Source organism: Eutrigla gurnardus, assembly GCF_963514095.1.
Source record: "Eutrigla gurnardus genome assembly, chromosome: 18".
Taxonomy (NCBI): Eukaryota; Metazoa; Chordata; class Actinopteri; order Perciformes; family Triglidae; genus Eutrigla; species Eutrigla gurnardus.
In genome coordinates, this window is record NC_139929.1 from 978,822 (window position 1) to 999,225 (window position 20,404).

General features: G+C 46.0%; 2 protein-coding genes across 4 annotated transcripts; one reads left to right on the forward strand and one right to left on the reverse strand.

Moving 5' to 3' along the window:
- Positions 1 to 374: 374 nt before the first annotated feature.
- On the reverse strand, positions 375 to 7,585 carry tubb6 (tubulin, beta 6 class V). Of its 3 annotated transcripts, none has more exons than XM_084033123.1 (7): positions 7,433 to 7,585; positions 6,106 to 6,214; positions 5,814 to 5,924; positions 4,641 to 4,756; positions 3,379 to 3,507; positions 2,143 to 2,957; positions 375 to 776 (listed from the first exon to the last, which is right to left on the reverse strand). In XM_084033123.1, the coding sequence occupies exons 1-7, from the start codon at positions 7,487 to 7,489 to the stop codon at positions 704 to 706; spliced, it is 1,410 nt and encodes a 469-aa protein (XP_083889249.1). In that variant the 5' UTR covers positions 7,490 to 7,585; the 3' UTR covers positions 375 to 703. The 3 variants fall into 3 exon arrangements, with proteins under 3 accessions (XP_083889249.1, XP_083889251.1, XP_083889250.1); XM_084033125.1 differs by having other exon boundaries at positions 2,122 to 2,957; XM_084033124.1 differs by having other exon boundaries at positions 376 to 776; positions 2,138 to 2,957.
- A 6,591-nt stretch (positions 7,586 to 14,176) lies between these two features.
- riok3 (RIO kinase 3 (yeast)) lies at positions 14,177 to 20,226 on the forward strand. Its single transcript, XM_084033533.1, has 13 exons — positions 14,177 to 14,500; positions 15,649 to 15,764; positions 15,991 to 16,136; positions 16,219 to 16,326; positions 16,499 to 16,608; positions 16,705 to 16,848; positions 16,919 to 17,046; positions 17,409 to 17,591; positions 17,701 to 17,860; positions 18,307 to 18,387; positions 18,457 to 18,546; positions 18,983 to 19,096; positions 19,191 to 20,226. The coding sequence occupies exons 1-13, from the start codon at positions 14,465 to 14,467 to the stop codon at positions 19,302 to 19,304; spliced, it is 1,530 nt and encodes a 509-aa protein (XP_083889659.1). The 5' UTR covers positions 14,177 to 14,464; the 3' UTR covers positions 19,305 to 20,226.
- The last annotated feature ends 178 nt before the right edge of the window (positions 20,227 to 20,404 follow it).

Consider the following 20,404-nt stretch of genomic DNA (forward strand, 5'->3'; position numbering starts at 1 on the left):
TTGGGATCAAATAATTTCGGGGACCTCCTGCAGTAACTCTGCGGACCCACTAGGGGTCCTGGACCCCCTGTTGAAGACCTCTGTTCTAAAGACACAACCAGGACCAACAGCAGCTCAAACACAGCAAGTTTTTCATTCTGAAGCAGTGCATGCTGGGACGTCTGTAAAATGCTGAGCATGTTTTGTTTTTTTGTTTTTTAACTTCGACTCAAATATTGAATTGAAAGTAATTCATGTTCATAAGACTTTAAGTTGGTATTAATAAAACCTAAAAAAACTTTACATCCAGTTCCGACTATCAGGAGTTATATAATGAGACATTAATCAACGAAATAATATCAATAAAACAGTGAATCCTGGATCATGTTGGTTCATTTAATTCTGCATAAACACAATCATTTCAACTCCAAATGGAAACAGAAGAAACAGCAGGACGACGTCAGACATTGGAGGTAAAAACTCTCGCTTTAAATGTGTGTATAATCATTAGACTATTTAACCAAATTATTTTTATCTTAATAATTAGCTAATTTTTAAACTAGAGAAGAACTAGCAACAAAAACAGAATGATGAAGTTTAAATTGTAAACGTGGGATAAAGAGTGATGATCCTGCTGTTTTATTATTCATGCATCATCAAAGACAGGAAACCAGACAACATCACGGATTCTTTGTTTCCTCCAGACGACGACCCGCCTCTCTCTTCAACTGATTGGACTGAAGTCGTCTTCCTGCTCTCCGATTGGCTCGTCAGACGGCCGCTCTGCGTTCCAGCTCCTGTTGGAGGATCGACAGGAAAACTCGGTGACATTAGATCTGTTTTCTTACAGAAACGGGAGAAATCAAACCTTCGACTGTCTACATACACTATATACCGGACTCCAGCTCTGACCTCTAGGTGTCACTGTCTCACGTACTCGATAGCCCAGCACAACAAATACCACGTCTTTATTTACCCGCTCCTTTACGCTACGTGGGAACTAGTACGCCACCTGTGTTTAAACACCATGATTGTCTGATGATGCTACAACTCCATGTTGAAAAAGTCAGCAGAGATAGTTTATTTTTATTATTCTGGAACCTCTGGTTCAGAAAAGTGAAGCCAAAGCTAAAGTGCCTTAAACCATGCATTCTTTCGAGTGGCCATCAGGGGGCGACAACAAGACGCCAATGGCCAGAAACCAACATGGCAGCGGACAGAAGCTCTGGTAACGGTGGCCACGATGGTGTGGGAACATGTCTAGACCTGAATCCTAGGTATTCCTAGCAGACCTGTAGACCTGTAGACCTGGACACTGTCCACGTGGTTCAGAAGGTCTGACCTGCTGCTCATGAGGAGCCAACTGAGATGTCAGTTGTTTTGAATCTGTTCGGTCCAGTGTGGTGGAGGAATGTTTTCTGCTGACTCAGCAGAGATTATATTTCTGTCCCAGCAGCTGACAGACGGATAGAAGACATTCCACGCCGCCGCGCCCTGACCTACTTCCAACCTCGCAGTCTGGACGTGGACCCGGCGAGGACTCCGTTTCTCTAAAGGAAACAGTGGTGGCCTGCAGCTGTGGGTGGATCACTGCAGACCAGACAGATCCACAGACCTGAGCCAAGCGCTTTTGGTCTTTGACGGCTGCTCGCCACATAATCCACAACACAAACAGAACTGCTGAGAGGTGAAGTCTGGCTCACAAACGCTGGACGGGGAGATTTACACGCCGTCCACGTGGTGTTTAGTCGGGACAGTGAGGTGATTTCAGGTCCTCATGAAGGGTTTATATTTCTGTGTATCTGTTAGTGGAATTAGTTTTCCTTTCATTTGTGGTCCTTCTGTAAAAAGCTGTCTCCAAACATCATGTTGGTTGTTTAGAGGACAATAACATCTCATTTAATGTGATGAACAAGTGACAGAATAAGTAGACTGAATACTGACCATTGGATTGATACAAATATGGAGTTTACCACAGCTGGAAGGTGCTGGAAAAGCATGGAAATGCACCTTGAAAAGTGCTCAAATTTGACTGTTGAAAAGGTGGAGGAACCCTGTGTGTGGCCGCTAAGGTCATTGATCTGAACCAACAACCCGACTAGTCGCCCAGATACTAGTCTAGTTCCTCTGTAAAGGATTTACCAACGTGTTCGGGCACCTTACTCGACGATCTCGTCCTCCTCGTCCTCAAAGTTCTCCTCGCCGTCGTTGGCCGTGGCCTCCTGGTACTGCTGGTACTCCGACACCAGGTCGTTCATGTTGCTCTCAGCCTCCGTGAACTCCATCTCGTCCATGCCCTCGCCAGTGAACCAGTGCAGGAAGGCCTTGCGGCGGAACATGGCCGAGAACTGCTCCGAGATGCGTTTGAAGAGCTCTTGGATGGCGGTGCTGTTGCCAATGAAGGTGGCGGCCATCTTGAGGCCGCGGGGGGCGATGTCGCAGACCGCCACCTTCACGTTGTTGGGGATCCACTCCACGAAGTAGCTGCTGTTCTTGTTCTGCACGTTCAGCATCTGCTCGTCCACCTCCTTCATGGACATGGGCCCGCGGAAGACGGTGGCGACGGTTAGGTAGCGGCCGTGGCGCGGGTCGCACGCCGCCATCATGTTCCTGGCATCGAACATCTGCTGTGTGAGCTCGGGGACGGTGAGCGCCCGGTACTGCTGGCTGCCCCGCGCCGTCAGGGGGGCGAAGCCCGGCATGAAGAAGTGGAGGCGGGGGAAGGGCACCATGTTGACCGCCAGCTTTCTCAGGTCGGCGTTGAGCTGCCCGGGGAACCGCAGCGAGGTGGTCACGCCGCTCATGGTGGCCGACACCAGGTGGTTGAGGTCGCCGTAGGTCGGCGTGGTGAGCTTCAGGGTGCGGAAGCAGATGTCGTAGAGGGCTTCGTTGTCAATGCAGTAGGTCTCGTCCGTGTTCTCGACCAGCTGGTGGACCGACAGGGTGGCGTTGTAGGGCTCCACCACCGTGTCCGACACCTGGGGGGTCAGAGGGGTCAGAGGTCATATGTGAGTTTCAATACAGGATCAAAATCACCGCTATGCCTAGTACACACCAAACGCAAACGTTCACCTTCCGTTACTCATGCAAGTCTGGTTGATGGGTGCTAGGCTACGCTAACATTGTAGCTGCTCCATCAACACTCCAAATAAGGTCATCTAGACATTAATACAGCAGAGACCTTGTTGTTTGGACCACAGACAGTCTCTGGTTCCTCCACATAGCCTGGTCTGGTCTCTGGACTAATGTGAGCTACTATCTAGACCTCTCGGGGACCACAGACAGTCTCTGGTTCCTCCAGATAGTCTGGTCTGGTCTCTGGACTCATGTGAGCTACTATCTAGACCTCTGGGGGACCACAGACAGTCTCTGGTTCAGTGTTGAACCCCTATCTGGTACCTTAGGTGAGGGCATAACGCTGAAGGTGTTCATGATCCGGTCCGGGTACTCCTCCCGGATCTTGCTGATCAGCAGGGTGCCCATGCCGGAGCCAGTGCCGCCCCCCAGAGAGTGAGTCAGCTGGAAACCCTGCAGGTGGAGATACGGGTCAGACTTTGTCCTCCGATATTTATGCATTGATCATCTGGTACGTTCAGTAAGAAGTACTAAGGGAGCTGATTACTGGTTTCTATTTCCTGCAGGACGTGGTGGAGACCAAACACGGAGCTCGAAGGATCTTTAACTGATGTGGAAATAATCTGTTGATGCTCTCATTTGTTTAAGGGTTTTTTTTTTGTCTCTGTAAAGCGTCTTTGAGTTATTGAAAAAGTGCTATAAAAATAAAATGTATAATAATTATTAATAATTGTTATTATAGTGGGGCTGCACGGTGGTGTAGTGGGTAGCACTCTCGCCTCACAGCAAGAGGGTCCTGGGCTCGATTCCTGGGTCGGCCCGGCTTCCTTCTGTGTGGAGTTTGCATGTTCTCCCCGTGTAAGCGTGGGTTCTCTCCGGGTTCTCCGGGTTCCTCCCACAGTCCAAAGACATGCAGGATGGGGATAGGTTCATTGGTGACTCTAAATGTCCCGTAGGTGTGAATGTGAGTGTGAATGGTTGTTTGTCTCTACATGTCGGCCCTGTGATAGACTGGTGTCCTGTCCAGGGTGAACCCTGCCTTTGCCCAATGACAGCTGGGATTGGCTCCAGCCCCCCCGCGACCCTGAATACAGGATAAGCGGTAGAAAATGGATGGATGGATGGATGGATGGATGTTATTATAGTCTTGGTTCAATATGGGGCTGCACGGTGGTGTAGTGGGTAGCAGCGAGAGGGTCCCGTAGGTGTGAATGTGAGTGAATGGTTGTTTGTCTCTACATGTCGGCCCTGTGATAGACTGGCGTCCTGTCCAGGGTGTACCCTGCCTTCACCCAATGACAGCTGAGATCGGCTCCAGCCCCCCCGCAACCCTGAATACAGGATTTGCTTTATTGTTTATTGAGTAAATATCTTATGTTTCATGTTTCAGACAGACGTCGTCCTGCCAGAGATGTTTTCACTTTATACTGAGGGTTTTGGTGGATTACAAACCAAATGAAAATGAAAAGGAGAGACGACAAATATGAACACACAGAAGAAGAAAAGGCTCATTAGGCTGTTTCTGCCTCTGAAACCAGCTCCACCTGGACCACATAGGAGACCTACAGACCATGAGTCCTCCTCACCTGGAGACAGTCACAGTGCTCACACTCCTTCCTGACGATGTCCAGGACCGAGTCCACAAGCTCCGCCCCCTCTGTGTAGTGACCTTTGGCCCAGTTGTTCCCGGCACCCGTCTGACCTGCGGGGCGACCAATCAGAGCAGAGCAACCCGCATGTGTGAAATGGAAACCGATCGCCAACAACAGATGGGAATGTGTGTCTCTGACTGGAGACCCACATCTGAGCCCGAGGCTTCCTGTCTCGGGGGGACAGGAAGCCAGACCTCGGTTTATAAAAATGCATTTAAAGCTGGAAAGTTCCGTCGTCTGTAGAACGCAAAGTATCTGACAGCCTTCTGTATCTGGAGCTGTTCAGCCTCTGTTTGGCTCCTATCAGGACCGCTGTACGAAAACCAAAACCAGCGAGAGAGGGGGCGATATTCAGAGAACGAAAAGTGGCAAATTTGCGAGTTTATAAAGTTTATTACGATGCTAACAAGCGGCATCTATGCTAGCTAACTTCCCATGAATGTAGATTAATGTTTGTAATGAATCATCCCAACGTGTGACAACGCCTCGTTAAGGTCCTTAGGGTGATGATGTTGATGCTTATTGTTGCTTTTATATGAGGACAAACTGTCATCTTATGTGTGTTTATTGATCGGGGCAGTTGGGCTAAGATGCTAGCGGTAGCTTTCACTTGTTATCATAGCAACTGCAAACATCCGGTGTGGAAACAAGCAACTTGTTTACGTTATCTATGACACTGTAGTTGCAACTTTATAAACTCACAAATTTGCCACGTTTTTCTCTGAATATTGCCCCCCCTCTCTCGGCTCCGTTGTTTTTTTCGTACAGTGGCCCAAAAACGCCGTTGTACCTACTTCGGGTTTTGGGCACATATTCTGTCTGGTTCAATCAGTGTTTTCCGATGTCCATGACCAGCGAACAGACCCCGGTTCGAAACCAGCTGGGGGGGTCCTGGTGGAGCATTTAGTGGTGGAGGAGACCAAAACCGGAGATAAAAGAGGTGTGGAAATAAGCAGCAACTTTATGATCTAATGTGTCAATTTAGCGTTTAAAGCATCTCCCAAAAAGGCCTGAAGATAAATCAGTTACTGGTGCTTTAAAGGTGCAGGTGTGGACACGCCGTCACACCCCGATACATCTACAAAGGTCAAAGCAGGCGATGGTTACCGAAGATGAAGTTGTCGGGTCTGAAGAGTTGTCCGAAGGCCCCCGAGCGTACGCTGTCCATGGTTCCTGGTTCCAGGTCCACCAACACGGCCCGGGGGACGTATTTATGTGCTGCACAAGAGATTTATATTTATCGATTGAATTCAAACTCATTGAATAACGGCAAAAACGAATTTCTAGAAACAAGCTTTTTGTTGTTGTTTTCGGGGAAGAATTTGATTTTGTTTTCCAGTAGGAACCCAACAGAGTGTCGCCAGTGATGTCACAGGAAGTGAGACACCTGTGTACTTACAGGAAGCCTCGTTGTAGTAGACGTTGACCCGGTCCAGCTGGAGGGACGAGTCGCCGACGTAGCACCCCGCCGGGTCGATGCCGTGCTCGTCGCTGATAACCTCCCAGAACTGAACACGTCACCGCGGCAACGGGAAAAAGAGTAGAAGAAGAAGAAGAAAGAGCTGAGATGACCTGGCGACCTCCCATCCGTACGGTGCATTCACTGACACCCCGTCACATAAAAACCCTGCAGCATGATTTATTACAGTAACGAGGTCGTAGCCATCGAACCAAACCTGCCGAGTCAGTTGGAGGTTTTTTCCACCACCGAGACAACCTCGTCCTTAAAGCTGCATCCTCTCTGCTGGCCACCAGGGGGCGACTCCTCTCTGGTTGTATAGAAGTCTATGAGAAAATGGTCCTACTTCTCTCTGCTGGCCACCAGGGGGCGACTCCTCTCTGGTTGTATAGAAGTCTATGAGAAAATGGTCCTACTTCTCTCTGCTGGCCACCAGGGGGCGACTCCTCTCTGGTTGTATAGAAGTCTATGAGAAAATGGTCCTACTTCTCTCTGCTGGCCACCAGGGGGCGACTCCTCTCTGGTTGTATAGAAGTCTATGAGAAAATGGTCCTACTTCTCTCTGCTAGCCACCAGGGGGCGACTCCTCTCTGGTTGTATAGAAGTCCATGAGAAAATGGTCCTACTTCTCTCTGCTGGCCACCAGGGGGCGACTCCTCTCTGGTTGTATAGAAGTCTATGAGAAAATGGTCCTACTTCTCTCTGCTGGCCACCAGGGGGCGACTCCTCTCTGGTTGTATAGAAGTCTATGAGAAAATGGTCCTACTTCTCTCTTGATGTATTATCTCAGTAAACATTGTAAGCATGAGTTTATGGTCTCAATCTCTAGTTTCAAGTCTTCTTCAATCCAGCATGATGTTCATTTAGTACATTATGGTCCATTTAGAGTCCACCAGACCAGAAAGCAGGGGATGCTTTAGGGGGCGGGGCTTACCTGCTGAGGGTCACATGTTTTCACCATCATGAATATCTTTTTGATGAGGCAGATCATCTGCCTCTAAATCCACTTTCAGGAGTTTTAAATCATCCAATTGAAACTCATTACTGAGTGAAATATTCAAACAGGAGACGCTTTTATAATTAATACTTAAATCTTGTTATTATTGTTATTTATTTTAAAATCTTTTGTTTATTCAGAAACACTTTAAATCTGATTTTATTCTACATGTTTCTGCTTCGTTTTTAGACTCGTTTCAACAACAGATTTCATCTTTTAGTATTTTGCAAACTGAAGCTAAATGAGACTCAACAGAACCTGATCCTGTACCTTGGTCCCGATCTGGTTCCCGCACTGTCCGGCCTGGATGTGAACTATTTCCCTCATCTTCCTTCCGTCCTGTCGGTCTGTGGCTGTCTCCGGGTCCTGGTCTGGGTTTTCCTCCTGCTGCTCCTGGAAGCCACTGCGCGTCTGTGTTAAACGGGGAGCGCGCCCGCCCGGCTTCATTCCTCCGCCGCCTCCTTACGCGCGTCCATGAGACCACGCCCAGAGGGACCCCATTGGTCCGGTTCGACCCAGTCAGCATAAAACCTTGCTTTGTTTTATTTGTCCCACAGAAATCCTTGAAATGCTTTACTGCTGGAACACACTGAACCGGATTCTGCTCATTTACTTAAATGATTTATTATTAACTGAAAATGATAACCATGAAATGTTTTAATGTATATATATAACTTTTCTTTATTTTCGATTTTCTTTTTATTTATACTATTCTATTGTATTATTTTTCTTTTTATTCTATTACTGAATTTAATAAATGTAAGTGTAACAGATATGATTCTGAATTATATAATGTATTATTATATAATTGATTAATATAAACAAATTGTTATTTTCCATTGTGATAACAATACTCTTTGTATGTTCCTCGTAATTATTCTGATAATTTCCAAGCTTTTAACAGCTTAATAATAACATGATATTAAAAATAATAATAGTAATGATAATAGTAATATAACGTATTTATAAAAACAGAGTTTACAAAGTGCTTTGACAAATTATTCATAACAGTAGAAAGCCAAACAAAAGTAAAAAAAAAATGAATGTCTCTCTGGAAGAAATCCTCCTTTTTTTATTGACATGTGAAATCAAACATGATCAACACAGGTTTCATCGACACAAAAGGATTGTCAAGTGGAGAAATATTCATATAAATATGGTTAAGAACTAAAGACAGCATTCACAGCTAACATACGAGCTAACGTAGCGCTGCGTCACGTACTCACGCGTTGACGTAACCGGCATTTTTGTAGTCCCTCACGCTGCGGCGGCGGCGCTCAGCAAAGCTGGTGCGGCCGTTGCCCAGCAACGGATGCGTAGCAGCGAGCCGCGCGCTCGTCGTTATCTGTGTGACGCTACGTTCCTTGGCTTTGATCTGTGACGTCGGGGGATTCTGGCTTTGGTGCCTTTGATGTCCGCCTGACGTAAGTCATCAAATGCTATAAATGAAGTTGCCTCACCAGCATCATTAGAGCGACGGACAGAGGAGAGAATAATAGACGTAGACAGTGAAGGAATCACAGAGGAGATAAGGAAATCCTAATCACCAGAGACAGTGAACGTATCACAGACAGTGGAGATGAACTACTCCAAATCATCCCGAGTGGGGATGAAGTCAGCTGGGACCCCAGAAAACATGGAGGACTCAATAACCCCTGTGGTGGATTTGTCAGCCGTCAGATCACTCCAGGAGAACATTGAGAAGGAGATGCACAAGTGCCTGAAGGTTTCCTTCAACATGCCAGCCACCGAGTACGAGCAGCTCCAAATGAAAAGCAGGGAGCAGATCCAGACTTTTGCAGAGGAGATCATTTACAATCTCGCTGTTCAAGAGCTCATGCTGGGGCTCAGGAGGAAAAGTAGGGAGTCCCCCGAAGAAACGAGGATCAAAATCACAACGTTCCTTGTAAAGTACTTTGTGAGAGCGTTTCTGCAAGAAGCGCTGGGACTCCTGAATGAAAAACTGTTCCTGGACAGCGAGGTCATCATGTCGATGCAGCAGAGTGTCGAGGACACCGGCCTCATCGACTACCTTGTGAAGGTGCAAGCCGCCAGTGAGCATGAGTTCTGTCCGGAGTTCTTCGGAAAAGCCAAACGGCAGATAATTGCACGGAAACTGAGTGATGTAATCTGCAGGCACCTGGCAGCGGTTGATGAGGCAGACACTCAGATGTTGTACCCTGACATCGGGGAGACCATGGTGGACTTCCTGGATCTGGCGTGGAAGTGTCTGGACTTGTATGTTGACAGCATCGCCAGAAGAATAATGGCGTCTTTGCCAAACTTTGAGTCACGGGCACCGGAACCAACACCAGAACCAATCCCGGAACCAATCCCGGAACCAACACCAGAATATGTCATCGCCGACAGCTGCAAGAAAGAGGGGCTACCAGCAACATACTTTCTGGATTGGTCAGTGGACATGCTGGTTTTGAAGCTCTACGTGAAAGCCAAAATAAGCTTTCCAAGCAAAGCCGCATATGCCATCACTGATCGCCTCCTTGAAGCAACGTTGCCCCGGGTGGAGGATGCTGGTTTGAACCCTACCTTTAAAGCCTTGAGCAACATGGTCGAGGTGGTTCTCAAGAGCCTCTGTAAGAAGTTTGGCAGTGCAGAAATGCTGCTGAACTCCCTTGAAAAGGAGGATTCAGAACTTGTGGACTACATTGCCTCCGCCATCGTAGATCACCTGACCAAGCCTCCAAAGAAGTTCAGGGACTTGCGCAAGTTCTGCTCGTCTGTGGGCAGAGCGCTGACGGGGCGTAGCAGACCGTCCCAGGGCTCTAAGGCCTAAGAAGGTTAGCGGTCTCATCCTAGAAACGGGTTTTCGCCGGGAGCTCCGGTTTTCCCACATTCAGTGGATCTTACGATTCACCAAATAAAAAAACACCTTAAATTTGGCGTTCAGCTTGAGGTCAGATTTAACCTTGGAGTTTAAGCTCCAATTCCAGTCCTGCACTGATCCACTCATCCACCGTCCTCTGGCCTTTGTGTTAATTTGTTAAATCCGCCAGCGGCGTGTCGCCCTGGTAACACGTCTTCACTACTCCACGACTCTAAGTCTTGCCTCTGATGCGCCTCTGTGACGACCTCCGTTGCCGTCTTAGAGGTGTAATATTCTGTTGCATCTTTGGGGTGGGCCAGGTCTTGAGCTCTCAGGACCACCTCAGAGGTCACCGGGGAGAGTGATGGTTTCATTTGAGTCCATCGGCTCTCCTAGAAAGGGGTTTTACTCCGGGTGCTCCGGTTTTTTCCCCCCAAAAAAAAAAATGTGTCAAAAGATAAAACCAAACCGATCATGGACCTTCGGCCTAGGGTGCTCTGGTACCACGTACACTTATGAGCATCCTTATGTTGGTTCATGGTGTTCGTTATGGACAGTCCATGACTAGCACAGAAATATAAGAACAAACGACCACTTGGATTTAGATCAGAGAAGCGTTCCTCCCTATCACGCTGCTCCAGGTATCTCTATCGTTGCCCACGTGCACGGTGAAGTCTCCGAGCAGAACTATGGAGTCCCCTACTGGAGCCCCATGCAGGACTAACATTCAGGGTCTCCAAGAAGGCAGAACACTCCAAACTGCAGTTTGGTGATACTGGGCTACTGCAACAAAACCTCCTTAGTATGTCGACGATTCACTTTTGTTTGCAGAAAGTGAACAGGCCTGCCAGGCTGACACAGTGGCCCTGCTAAAGTTTTTAGCAGCACAAGGCCACGAAGTCAGCCTCTCAAAACTGCAGTGGGTAAAACAGGAAGTAACCTTCCTAGGCCACATTATTTCCCATAATGTTAAAAAACTATCTGGAGGGGGGGTTTAGCTCAGGAGGTAGAGCGGGTTGGCTGGCAACCGCAAGATTGCTGGTTCGATCCCCGGCTCCTCCTAGCAGAGTGCCTAGTGTCCCTGAGCAAGACACCTCACCCTAATGTCTCCTGACGAGCTGGCTGTCGCCCTGCGTGGTTGACTCCGCCGTCGGTGTGTGAATGTGTGAATGAATGGGTGAATGTCAGTCATTCCTGTAAAGCACTTTGGAGAAAAGCACTATATAAATGAGGCCATTTACCATTTTAGATAATAGGATCCAAGCCATCTTGAAGATGATGCTGAGATGGCACAGCCTCTGCAGAGCATGAAGCATGATCATGGACTTGGACTGATGGACACACCGACTTGGACAACCAATGGACATGCCAGCTTTGTTTAGCTTGTACAAACCCTGACTGCCGCCCCGACCTTGGGCTGACCCGACTCAGACCAGCATTTTACTCAGACTGTAAAAAGACAGAATGAATGTCATCCTCACACTGCAAAAACAGCCCTTCTAGAAAGAAGTAAAATATTCTCATATTCAATCAAATTATCTTGTATCAAGCAAAAAAATCTGCCAATGGGGTAAGCTTTTTTTGCTTGACAAGCAATTCTTAAAATAAGCCCAAATTTCTTAGCTCCGAAAGACTAAAATTAGACTTTAAACTAGATAGAAAATCTTAAACTAATCCAAATTCTTCTAAAACAAGCAATGAAAAAAACACTAATTCAAGATTAAATTACTCAAAATTAGAATTTAAGTCTCTTTACTAATTTAAGAAATTACACCTTAATCTGGGATTGATAATGAGCATAAAAGTAGTTAAAATAAGACATAATTTCTTAAAACAGCATAACAAATATAAAAGTGATGTCTTAAATCAAGATACCAAAAATTTCTCAGTTTTTTTTTTTTTTTTTTTTTTTTTTATGGCTGGAGTGCCATGCAAGCCTTTTTTATTTTTATTATGACAGAGACAGTGTGGAAAGGGGAGATAGAGGGGGAAGAAATGCACGAAGGAGATTGCCGGGCCGGGAGTCGAACCACTGATCTCCGCATCGCGGCTGAGCCTCCGTACATGGGGCGGCTGCCTTATCCACTGCGCCACCGGCTGAGCCTCCGTACATGGGGCGGCTGCCTTATCTACTGCGCCACCGACCGCCCCAGTTAATTTTTTTTATTAACTTTGCAATACAATTGCTCAATTCAACATCCAAAAAAAAAGGGCACTTCTGCATTCCAGATCCATCATAATCAAACAGATTGAAAAGCCAGTTTTGATTTGAACCTCACTATCAAAATAATAATACATCAGTTATTGTAGCAGCATAGCAACTAAACATCATGTTGCAGCTGGTTTGCAGCATAATATCCCATATGGTTTTCAATCTCACCAAGCAACTGTCCTGTAATGAAAATGAAAATATTAATAATAAAAACTTTTGTCCTTGTTTCATGGCATTCTTGAATTGAGATGTTGTGCAAATGGTCTTACTCTTAAAATAAGGCAAATAATCTTGGTGCCCCGCTGGGTTTGATCGTAAAACATTTTTATACTCTTTTTCTGGTTCATTCTAGCTCAAAATTAGCTGGAATATCTTATCAAGAAAAAGTAAGGCATACTTTTCTTAAAATGAGATATTTTTTCTAATGCAAAACTTGCTTGACAAGATTAATATTCTTTTTGGACAAAAAATAAGACTTATTTTCTTGATACAAGGCTTTTTTTACTTTCTTGAAATTCCATTTTTGCAGTGCATGTACTTGCATCCATCCTCCTGGAGCAGAGAATGATTCACCTCACTCCAGCACGGATGATGCATCGACATCAGGTTTTGCTCTCACTCCCTAATGTCACTATAACCTGATGCATTGTACTTAATCCAGCAAGCCTTTTGTCTACAGCGGTTGATGGTGAACCACACGACTGCATGGCGGCAATCGTGGAAACCTGCTCACCACGATCCCATTAAGTTACCAATGCCTTTCTTCCCAAATAACACCTTCTCTCTCCTCCAAAGGGCAACCCGTGTTTGCAATGATGTTTGTTTCAGCACCTGGCGATGTCGACACATGGGAAACCATGTATCAAAAGCAGGGAAGCAGCTGACAGTTCCTAGTGAACACGGGGCTTCTCTAACCACTCACACAAAATGGAACCACTTTGGACAAAACGTTTTTTCCAAAGTGGTTAGTGTGCCTCGAATGTTGAGAGAAGACCAGGAATCCAGCCATCCTATGCTCGATGACTGCATTAACCTCTTCAACTCTCAAGTCTATCCACACACAGGTCAGAGCAGCCCTACCAACCCCCCTGCAAGGAGGACCGTTGCTTTCACTACAGCCTGGAGACTGGGTGGTGATAAAAGACTGCAGGAGACGTCGCTGGAGGGAACCACGCTGGACACAACCATTTCTGGTACTCCTGGTAAGTAACTCAGCCGGGAAAAGAGCAGAGAGCCACATGGGTCCACGCCAGCCACTGCAGGAAGATGCCACCACGAGACAGAGATCCAGGGGGAGGGAACGGACCGGCAACCTGACGAGGACGAGGAAGACCCAGCAAGGACCACCCCTCGCTTTTACACGGCCCCCTTGCCTGAGACCAATTTGCCATGGGAGACAGATATCAATTATCATCATCATCATCATGTATTATTAATATTATTATTATTATTATTATTATTATTATTATTGTTGTTATTATTATTATTATTATTATTATTATTATTATTATTATTATTATTATCATCATATAAACTTGTGACTGGAAGCCTAGATTCCTTTTTTAATGTAAATTCCAACCTTCAAAATAAAATATATACACAATGTAAGGGTCATAGTACACGAAAAAAGTAGTATAATATACTATAACAATGCATACATTGTACAATTTCTAAATAATATCAGTGACCTGGCTGTCCACATTTAAAATGAGATAATCCTTAATGTGTCTGTTTAAATAGCCAACAACAGACGTCAGTCACCAGCTGTCGCATTATAATGACGTAGCTTAGGGAAGGTCGTCTTTTCCTAAATCCCGATGAGTTCGAGGTAAAGTCGTGAGGAAAAGACGCCACGTCGTCGTTTTTGTGACTTTTCAACCGCAACTCGAGTATATGTGGGGCTTTTAGATGACAATAAAACCTCTGACTTTTATTGTGAAGGCGCACCTCAGACCCCGGACAGTGACGTCATTCTTGTTGTGCCAAGGTTCATACGGCTGACGGACGCCTCGCTGAAAGTTGCTCTCCACCTTTCAACCTTTATCTTATTATAAAAGCACTTGTCCGTCGTTGTAAAGTATCTTTTATCTCCCGGACTTTCGTACAACAGTTGCGTGTTCGTGTCACTTCGCGGGACGTCGTCGTTAATCTCCTTTTCTTCGCCAAACATCTGCCTCCGACGGGACGTTAGCTAACGTTAGCTCAGCGGCTAGCCCACCATTCACGTCGTCAAGGAAACACTCGATTAATCGGTATCGTTGCAATCATGGATCAGACAGGACTCGCAGCGCAAATGCCAAAGGTAAGAAGTTACGTCTGTTGAGCTGTCTTTGCCTGTTCAACTCCCACGGAGCTAACGTTAGCCACCTAGCTCGGGTTAGCCACCTAGCGTAGCTCCTGCTAGCTCTTTTCCGTTACGGCCTCGTCGGGCAGACTACTCCTTAAAAGGCCGGCTTTAGGGCGCCGTGAGCGGACACACAGAGTCGACAGCTGGGTGTTTAAAACGCCTGTAAATAAACTGTGACGCCACGTCACAGCCTGGAGACGATGACGTCTCCTCCTCAGCACCTGTATAAAGTGCTCAGACATGTCCGGACTTGTCTCACTCTTCCAGAGTGAGTCCAGCAGTGACTCACTCTCATTACACTGCTGACTCACCGATGACGTATTTATTTAGGTTATTTAGATTGATTGACTGTTAATGAAGCAGTTGAACTAATCAATTAAGATGTTGACTCTCTTTTTGGCTGACATTTTACATCACATGACCATCGTTTGTATGATGTTTATAGTCTCTTGTTATTGTGTTGTTGATTTAGAGTTATGATTGTTCACAGTGGCTTTAATGAAGGCACCATGAACTCGGATGTTGATTTATTTGTTTATTTGGAGATGCATATGAATGAGCACTTAATGCAAATCCATCCCTTTGTGTTAAATCTGCCGGAGTTTAAAGGTGATCTGCTGCCCTCAAACATAGTGACAGAAAACAAAAGAAGATACAAGACGTTACATAAATATACTAAAATACATCATGAAATCATGAAAGTGCTGGTCGACTCACATATGTTCACAGGTTTGATTGTTTTTATTATTTTCATTCAAATTTGTATGTATGTATAACTTAACATTATAGCACAAAATATATACATCATTTTCTTTTTCTTTTAAAAAAAATGAATACAAAAATTAAAATGAAATAAAAAATAGGAAAAATATAAATAAATAATAATTATGGTTTGATTGTAACCATTTTTGAGCTGTTTTTTAAAGGCAGTGAATCATAGTTGGGAGAATGTTCCAACTCTTACTACCTTTTAGATAGACGTGTGTGTGTGTGTGTGTGTGTGTGTGTGTGTGTGTGTGTGTGTGTGTGTGTGTGTGTGTGTGTGTGTGTGTGTGTGTGTGTGTGTGTGTTAATGTCTATGTGTGTGTGTGTGTTTGTCCCAGAGCCCGTGGGGTTCGGTGGCCGCGGCGCCGCCCGCCTGCTCGCTGGCTGATGTGATGAGCGAACAGCTGGCCAAACAGCTGGAGGAGGAGGCCAACGTCTTCCCGACACTCACCGAGTCAGTTCTCTCCTCTTCTTCCTAAAGATAGAAACTGTTGATCTAATCATCCAGGGATCTACTTGATCCCCCTCTAGTGGGGGCTTTTGGGCTTTTTATGAGGGAAATTATGAGAGATTCAAGTCATTGAGACATGAAGGAGATATTCATTTGTCATCAATCTTTGCATCCTTCTTTCCCTGTCTGTCTGTCTGTCTGTCTGCCTGTCTGCCTGTCTGTCTGTCAGTCCCGGGGCAGACCTGTTGCTGTCGGACGAAGTCTCGGAAACCACCAGCGACCTGATGCTCGCCAAGATGCTGCAGATGCAGTTTGACCGCGAGTGTGACGACCAGCTCCGCCGGGAGGAGAAGAAGTTCAACGGGGACAGCAAAGGTACAACAGCTGGTTGAAACGCAGCCGATCCATTGGCGTGAGCAGTTCAATGACCGTCCGTGTTTTCCCCGCTTGTGTCCAGTGTCCATCTCCTTCGAGAACTACCGCATGGTCCACCCGTACGAAGACAGCGACAGCTCAGAGGACGAGGTGGACTGGCAGGACACGAGACACGATCCCTACAGAGCTGGTAACGCACCTGCACAGGGTGGACAAAATAACAGAAACACCCGATGGCATCCTGCTGCCCGGCCCGTGTCTGCTTTCCTTTTGAGACTTTGTTGATTCATTTCTTATAACAACAATGTTGACATTCCTTCAGTTTGAGATGCTTATGCTTGACGTGCTTGTTTGACCCCCAGATAAGCCTCAGACGACCCCCAGGAAGGGCTTCACCGGCAAAGGCAAGAACATCACCACCAAGCACGACGCCGTGACCTGCGGACGCAAGAACACGGCGCGCATGGACAACGTAAGACGCTCAGAGATTCACCCGTTACAGAGAGAGGGCGCCGAGCGTTGTGTCTCGTGGTCCTGAGGGGGTTTTAACGAATCCTTTCCCCCCCAGTTTGCTCCGGAGGTCCACGTGGGCGACGGTCTGGGGATGGACCTGAAGCTGTCCAACCAGGTGTTCAACGCCCTGAAGCAGCACTGCTACAGCGAGCAGCGCCGCAGCGCCCGGCTGCACGACAAGAAGGAGCACTCCACCGCCGTACGTAGACCTGCTGTAGACCTGCTGCCTGCTGCAGACCTGCTCTCTGACCCCTGACCTGTTCTTCCAGGAACAAGCTGTGGACCCTCGTACTCGCCTGCTGATGTATAAGATGGTGAACGCCGGCGTGCTGGAGAACATCAACGGCTGCATCAGCACCGGGAAGGAGTCGGTGGTGTTCCACGCCAACGGAGGCAGGTGGGTGGAGGTTCTTCTTCTTTTAGAGTATTACATCCATTAATGACGGTTAATTTGTTTCCTTGCTGTTGATTACAGGGAATGAAAAAGCTTATAAAGCATTAAATACTCAGGTTTAAGTACAATAATAAGTAGACTGAATTCTGAGTATTGTATTGGATACAAATATGTATTTTACCACAACCGGAAGGCATGAAAATGCACCTTGAAATGCTTGAAAAGTGCTTGAATTTGACTTTGGAAAAGGTGAAGGAACCCTGGATGTTAGATATTGTTATATATTTTTTTCAGAATATATTGTTAAATAAAAACACAATATAACACAATAACATTTCTAAGCGAGCGGTTCTCTCCCGTTCCAGTCTGGAGGAGCAGCCGGTCCCCGACGAAGTGGTCCTGAAGGTCTTCAAGACCACCCTCAACGAGTTCAAGAACCGGGACCGCTACATCAAAGACGACTACCGCTTCATCGACCGCTTCAGCAAGCTGAACCCGCGCAAGATCATCCGCCTGTGGGCCGAGAAGGAGATGCACAACCTGAGCAGGTAAACGGCCTCCGCCTGTTACCTGTTACCACGGCAACACCCGGCCTCCTATTTCCTGTTTAGCTGTTTTCACTCTGGAAAATGTGTGTGTGTGTCCGTGTGTGTTCAGGATGAGGAAGGCGGAGATTCCCTGTCCCGAGGTGGTGCTGCTGAAGAAACACATCCTGGTGATGTCGTTCATCGGTAAAGACCACGTTCCCGCCCCCAAACTCAAAGACGTGGTTCTGAGCTCTGAGGACGCCAAGAACGCCTTCTACCAGGTCCTCCACGTACGTAGCACGCCGCACGCCGCCAACGCCACTCTGTAGTGACCAGAAGAAATACTGATGCCTTGTTTCTGTGTCTAAGATGCTAGAATCAACAATCAGATCCCAACTTTAACATGCAAATTGATCGATCGATTAATGGATTCAGCAGTGAGCGTAGAAACGTTAGTGTCATTCTATTTATTAATTAATTATGGTAAAAAATATATTAATACTTCTGTTTGAATGTAACAACAACAATAATCATACAAATAAATTATATTCCATTGTTGAACCAAGACTAAAACATGTCAGCTCTGCAATGAGGCAAATACAAATATAACTTCAGCAGGAACAGAATTTAAATGTCTTCAGCGCCTTTTTTATTTGTATTCTATAATAAATAAAACATAAGAATATATATATATATAGACCCTTGTCCAGACTTGTGTGGACGTCTCTGCTTGCAGGTGATGCAGCAGATGTACGAGGAGTGTAATCTGGTCCACGCCGACCTCAGTGAATACAACATGCTGTGGCACGAAGGGAAGGTACGGCAGCTCTGCCCGTTCTCTGATCTTTACCGGCCGCCGCGGAGCTGATGTGCGTTTGTGTTGCAGGTGTGGTTGATCGACGTCAGTCAGTCTGTGGAGCCCAAACACCCTCACGCCCTGGAGTTCCTCTACAGAGACTGCAGGAACGTTTCCACGGTAACCGCCTCCTTCAGTAGCCGGCGACGCCTGCAGCGTTCATTGATTTGATGATTTATACAGAGGACAAAGACTTGATTTTGTTTTATCATTTTTAGCTGGAATGTTTTTTCTCTTCATAGGGAATTCAGATGTTATTTCAAAAACCAGAAAAACGTATTCAATTGATATTATTTGTCTCCGATAAAAACAAGAACAAAATATACCGAATAAATTCCTGAAGTAACCAGGTTCTGTTACCTGTCGAAGAATTGATTATTATATTTATTTATATCTATACGATTATTCTTATCATTTATTTCAAGTTTTCTGTGGCAGAATCGTAAATCTGAACTGAACTTTATTCTCATTGAAGTGTTTTTAATCTATTCTTGTTGTACATCAATAATGAATCGTTAATGTGAGAGGACTGAACATCTGCGTGTTGCCGTGACAGTTCTTCCAGAAGAGAGGCGTGAGCGAGGCGATGAGCGCCTGCGAGCTCTTCAACGCCGTGAGCGGCCTGAACATCCCCGTGAACGAGGAGGACGAGGCCGAGTTCATCGCCGAGGTAACACGCCGTCCCTGATGCTCTGGCTGGGTTGTTCCAGACGTGACTTTGAGCCTGATGATGACGAGGTGTGTTGTCTTGTGCTCTGTGACAGATCGTGGCGTTGGAAAAGAGGAACGAGGATCACGTGCAGCGGCGAGGAAAGAAAGCCTTCCCCGTGGACTCGGAAGACGCCGGCCCTCCCTTAGATCCCGACGCCGACGACTAACAGCCGCTAGGCTCGCTCTCTCTTCACGATCCCGCCGTGTTGAAAACGCTGAAAACCAGGAGATGATCGATGGCTACTCCTTTTAAACCAGGCAGGACGGAGCGCCTCCTCCTGGCTGCAGGAGGGAGGAGGTTCACCGTGTTGGATGATGAAGTCAGAGCGTCCTGAAGGGCAACACACCTGCGATCCTCCCGCTGACGCCGGCCCTCGCCGAGCCGCCTCCCAGTGTGTGTTTTTGTAAGAATCACAGTGGAAGCAACTAAAGCAACGAGACCTCTTCTGTCCAGCTGCAAGGCTCCATCAGTATACCCACGCATTTTAAATTATTATTCATATTAATAAGTCTGAAGAGGCCGCGTACGTCGGGGTCGAATTCAGGGAAATGAGGGTGAAATGATGCAGAAGACGACAAACATTAAATATGCTTTTCTTTCAATGTTGTGGTGCACAAGTGTGGAAGCAAGAAGAGAGAAATATACAACTAAACACCAAACATATTTAATTTAAATGAAATATAAACAGATTAAAATGTCTTCCGCCAACTTTCAGAACTCGACAGATGCTACGAACATATTTCAGTTCTAAAAATCATTTATATTCTTAGTGCTTTGATAGGTTCACAATAAATCAGACGGGTAAAATAATGCAGAATACAAATGCAATCAAACACAAATATAAGATCAAAAATAATAGAAATGATTATGTTGTCAACATGTATTTTCATTTTTAGTAATTCTCATCTCCATCTAATAAAATCTCTTTTCTGTAGCTCTGTCTCTTTTTAGGGGTCAAAGGTCACAGCAGTTTGGCTTGGTGTGTTTGTGGAAGCTGAAGGGCTTTGGTAACCGTGGAAACCAAACTAAGTGTCACTAAACTAGAAGCTGTAAATGTTTTTCAGTAATAAAGATGATTGAAGTGTAAATTTAACGTCTGGTGTGTTTTTTTATCTTGATGGTTTAAATGTGAAGGTTTTTAAAATGTATATAATATCAGAAAAACACTCAAAGGTTTGTTCTACTGATCACAAAGCTATTCAAGATCAATCTGAAGTTTCTCTCTCAACCACGTGATCGTCAGGCACATGACTCCGAAAACAAGAA

Excerpts from the sequence above, each read along its gene's own strand:
- riok3 (XM_084033533.1), top strand. The coding sequence starts at position 14,465 with ATGGATCAGACAGGACTCGCAGCGCAAATGCCAAAG. Across the intron at positions 17,861-18,306 it reads CCTTCTACCAGGTCCTCCAC|GTGATGCAGCAGATGTACGA; the intron begins GTACGTAGCACG and ends CTCTGCTTGCAG. Across the intron at positions 18,547-18,982 it reads ACTGCAGGAACGTTTCCACG|TTCTTCCAGAAGAGAGGCGT; the intron begins GTAACCGCCTCC and ends TTGCCGTGACAG.
- tubb6 (XM_084033123.1), bottom strand. The coding sequence starts at position 7,489 with ATGAGGGAAATAGTTCACATCCAGGCCGGACAGTGCGGGAACCAGATC. Across the intron at positions 5,925-6,105 it reads CTACTACAACGAGGCTTCCT|CACATAAATACGTCCCCCGG; the intron begins GTAAGTACACAG and ends TCTCTTGTGCAG. Across the intron at positions 3,508-4,640 it reads AGCACTGTGACTGTCTCCAG|GGTTTCCAGCTGACTCACTC; the intron begins GTGAGGAGGACT and ends CTCCACCTGCAG.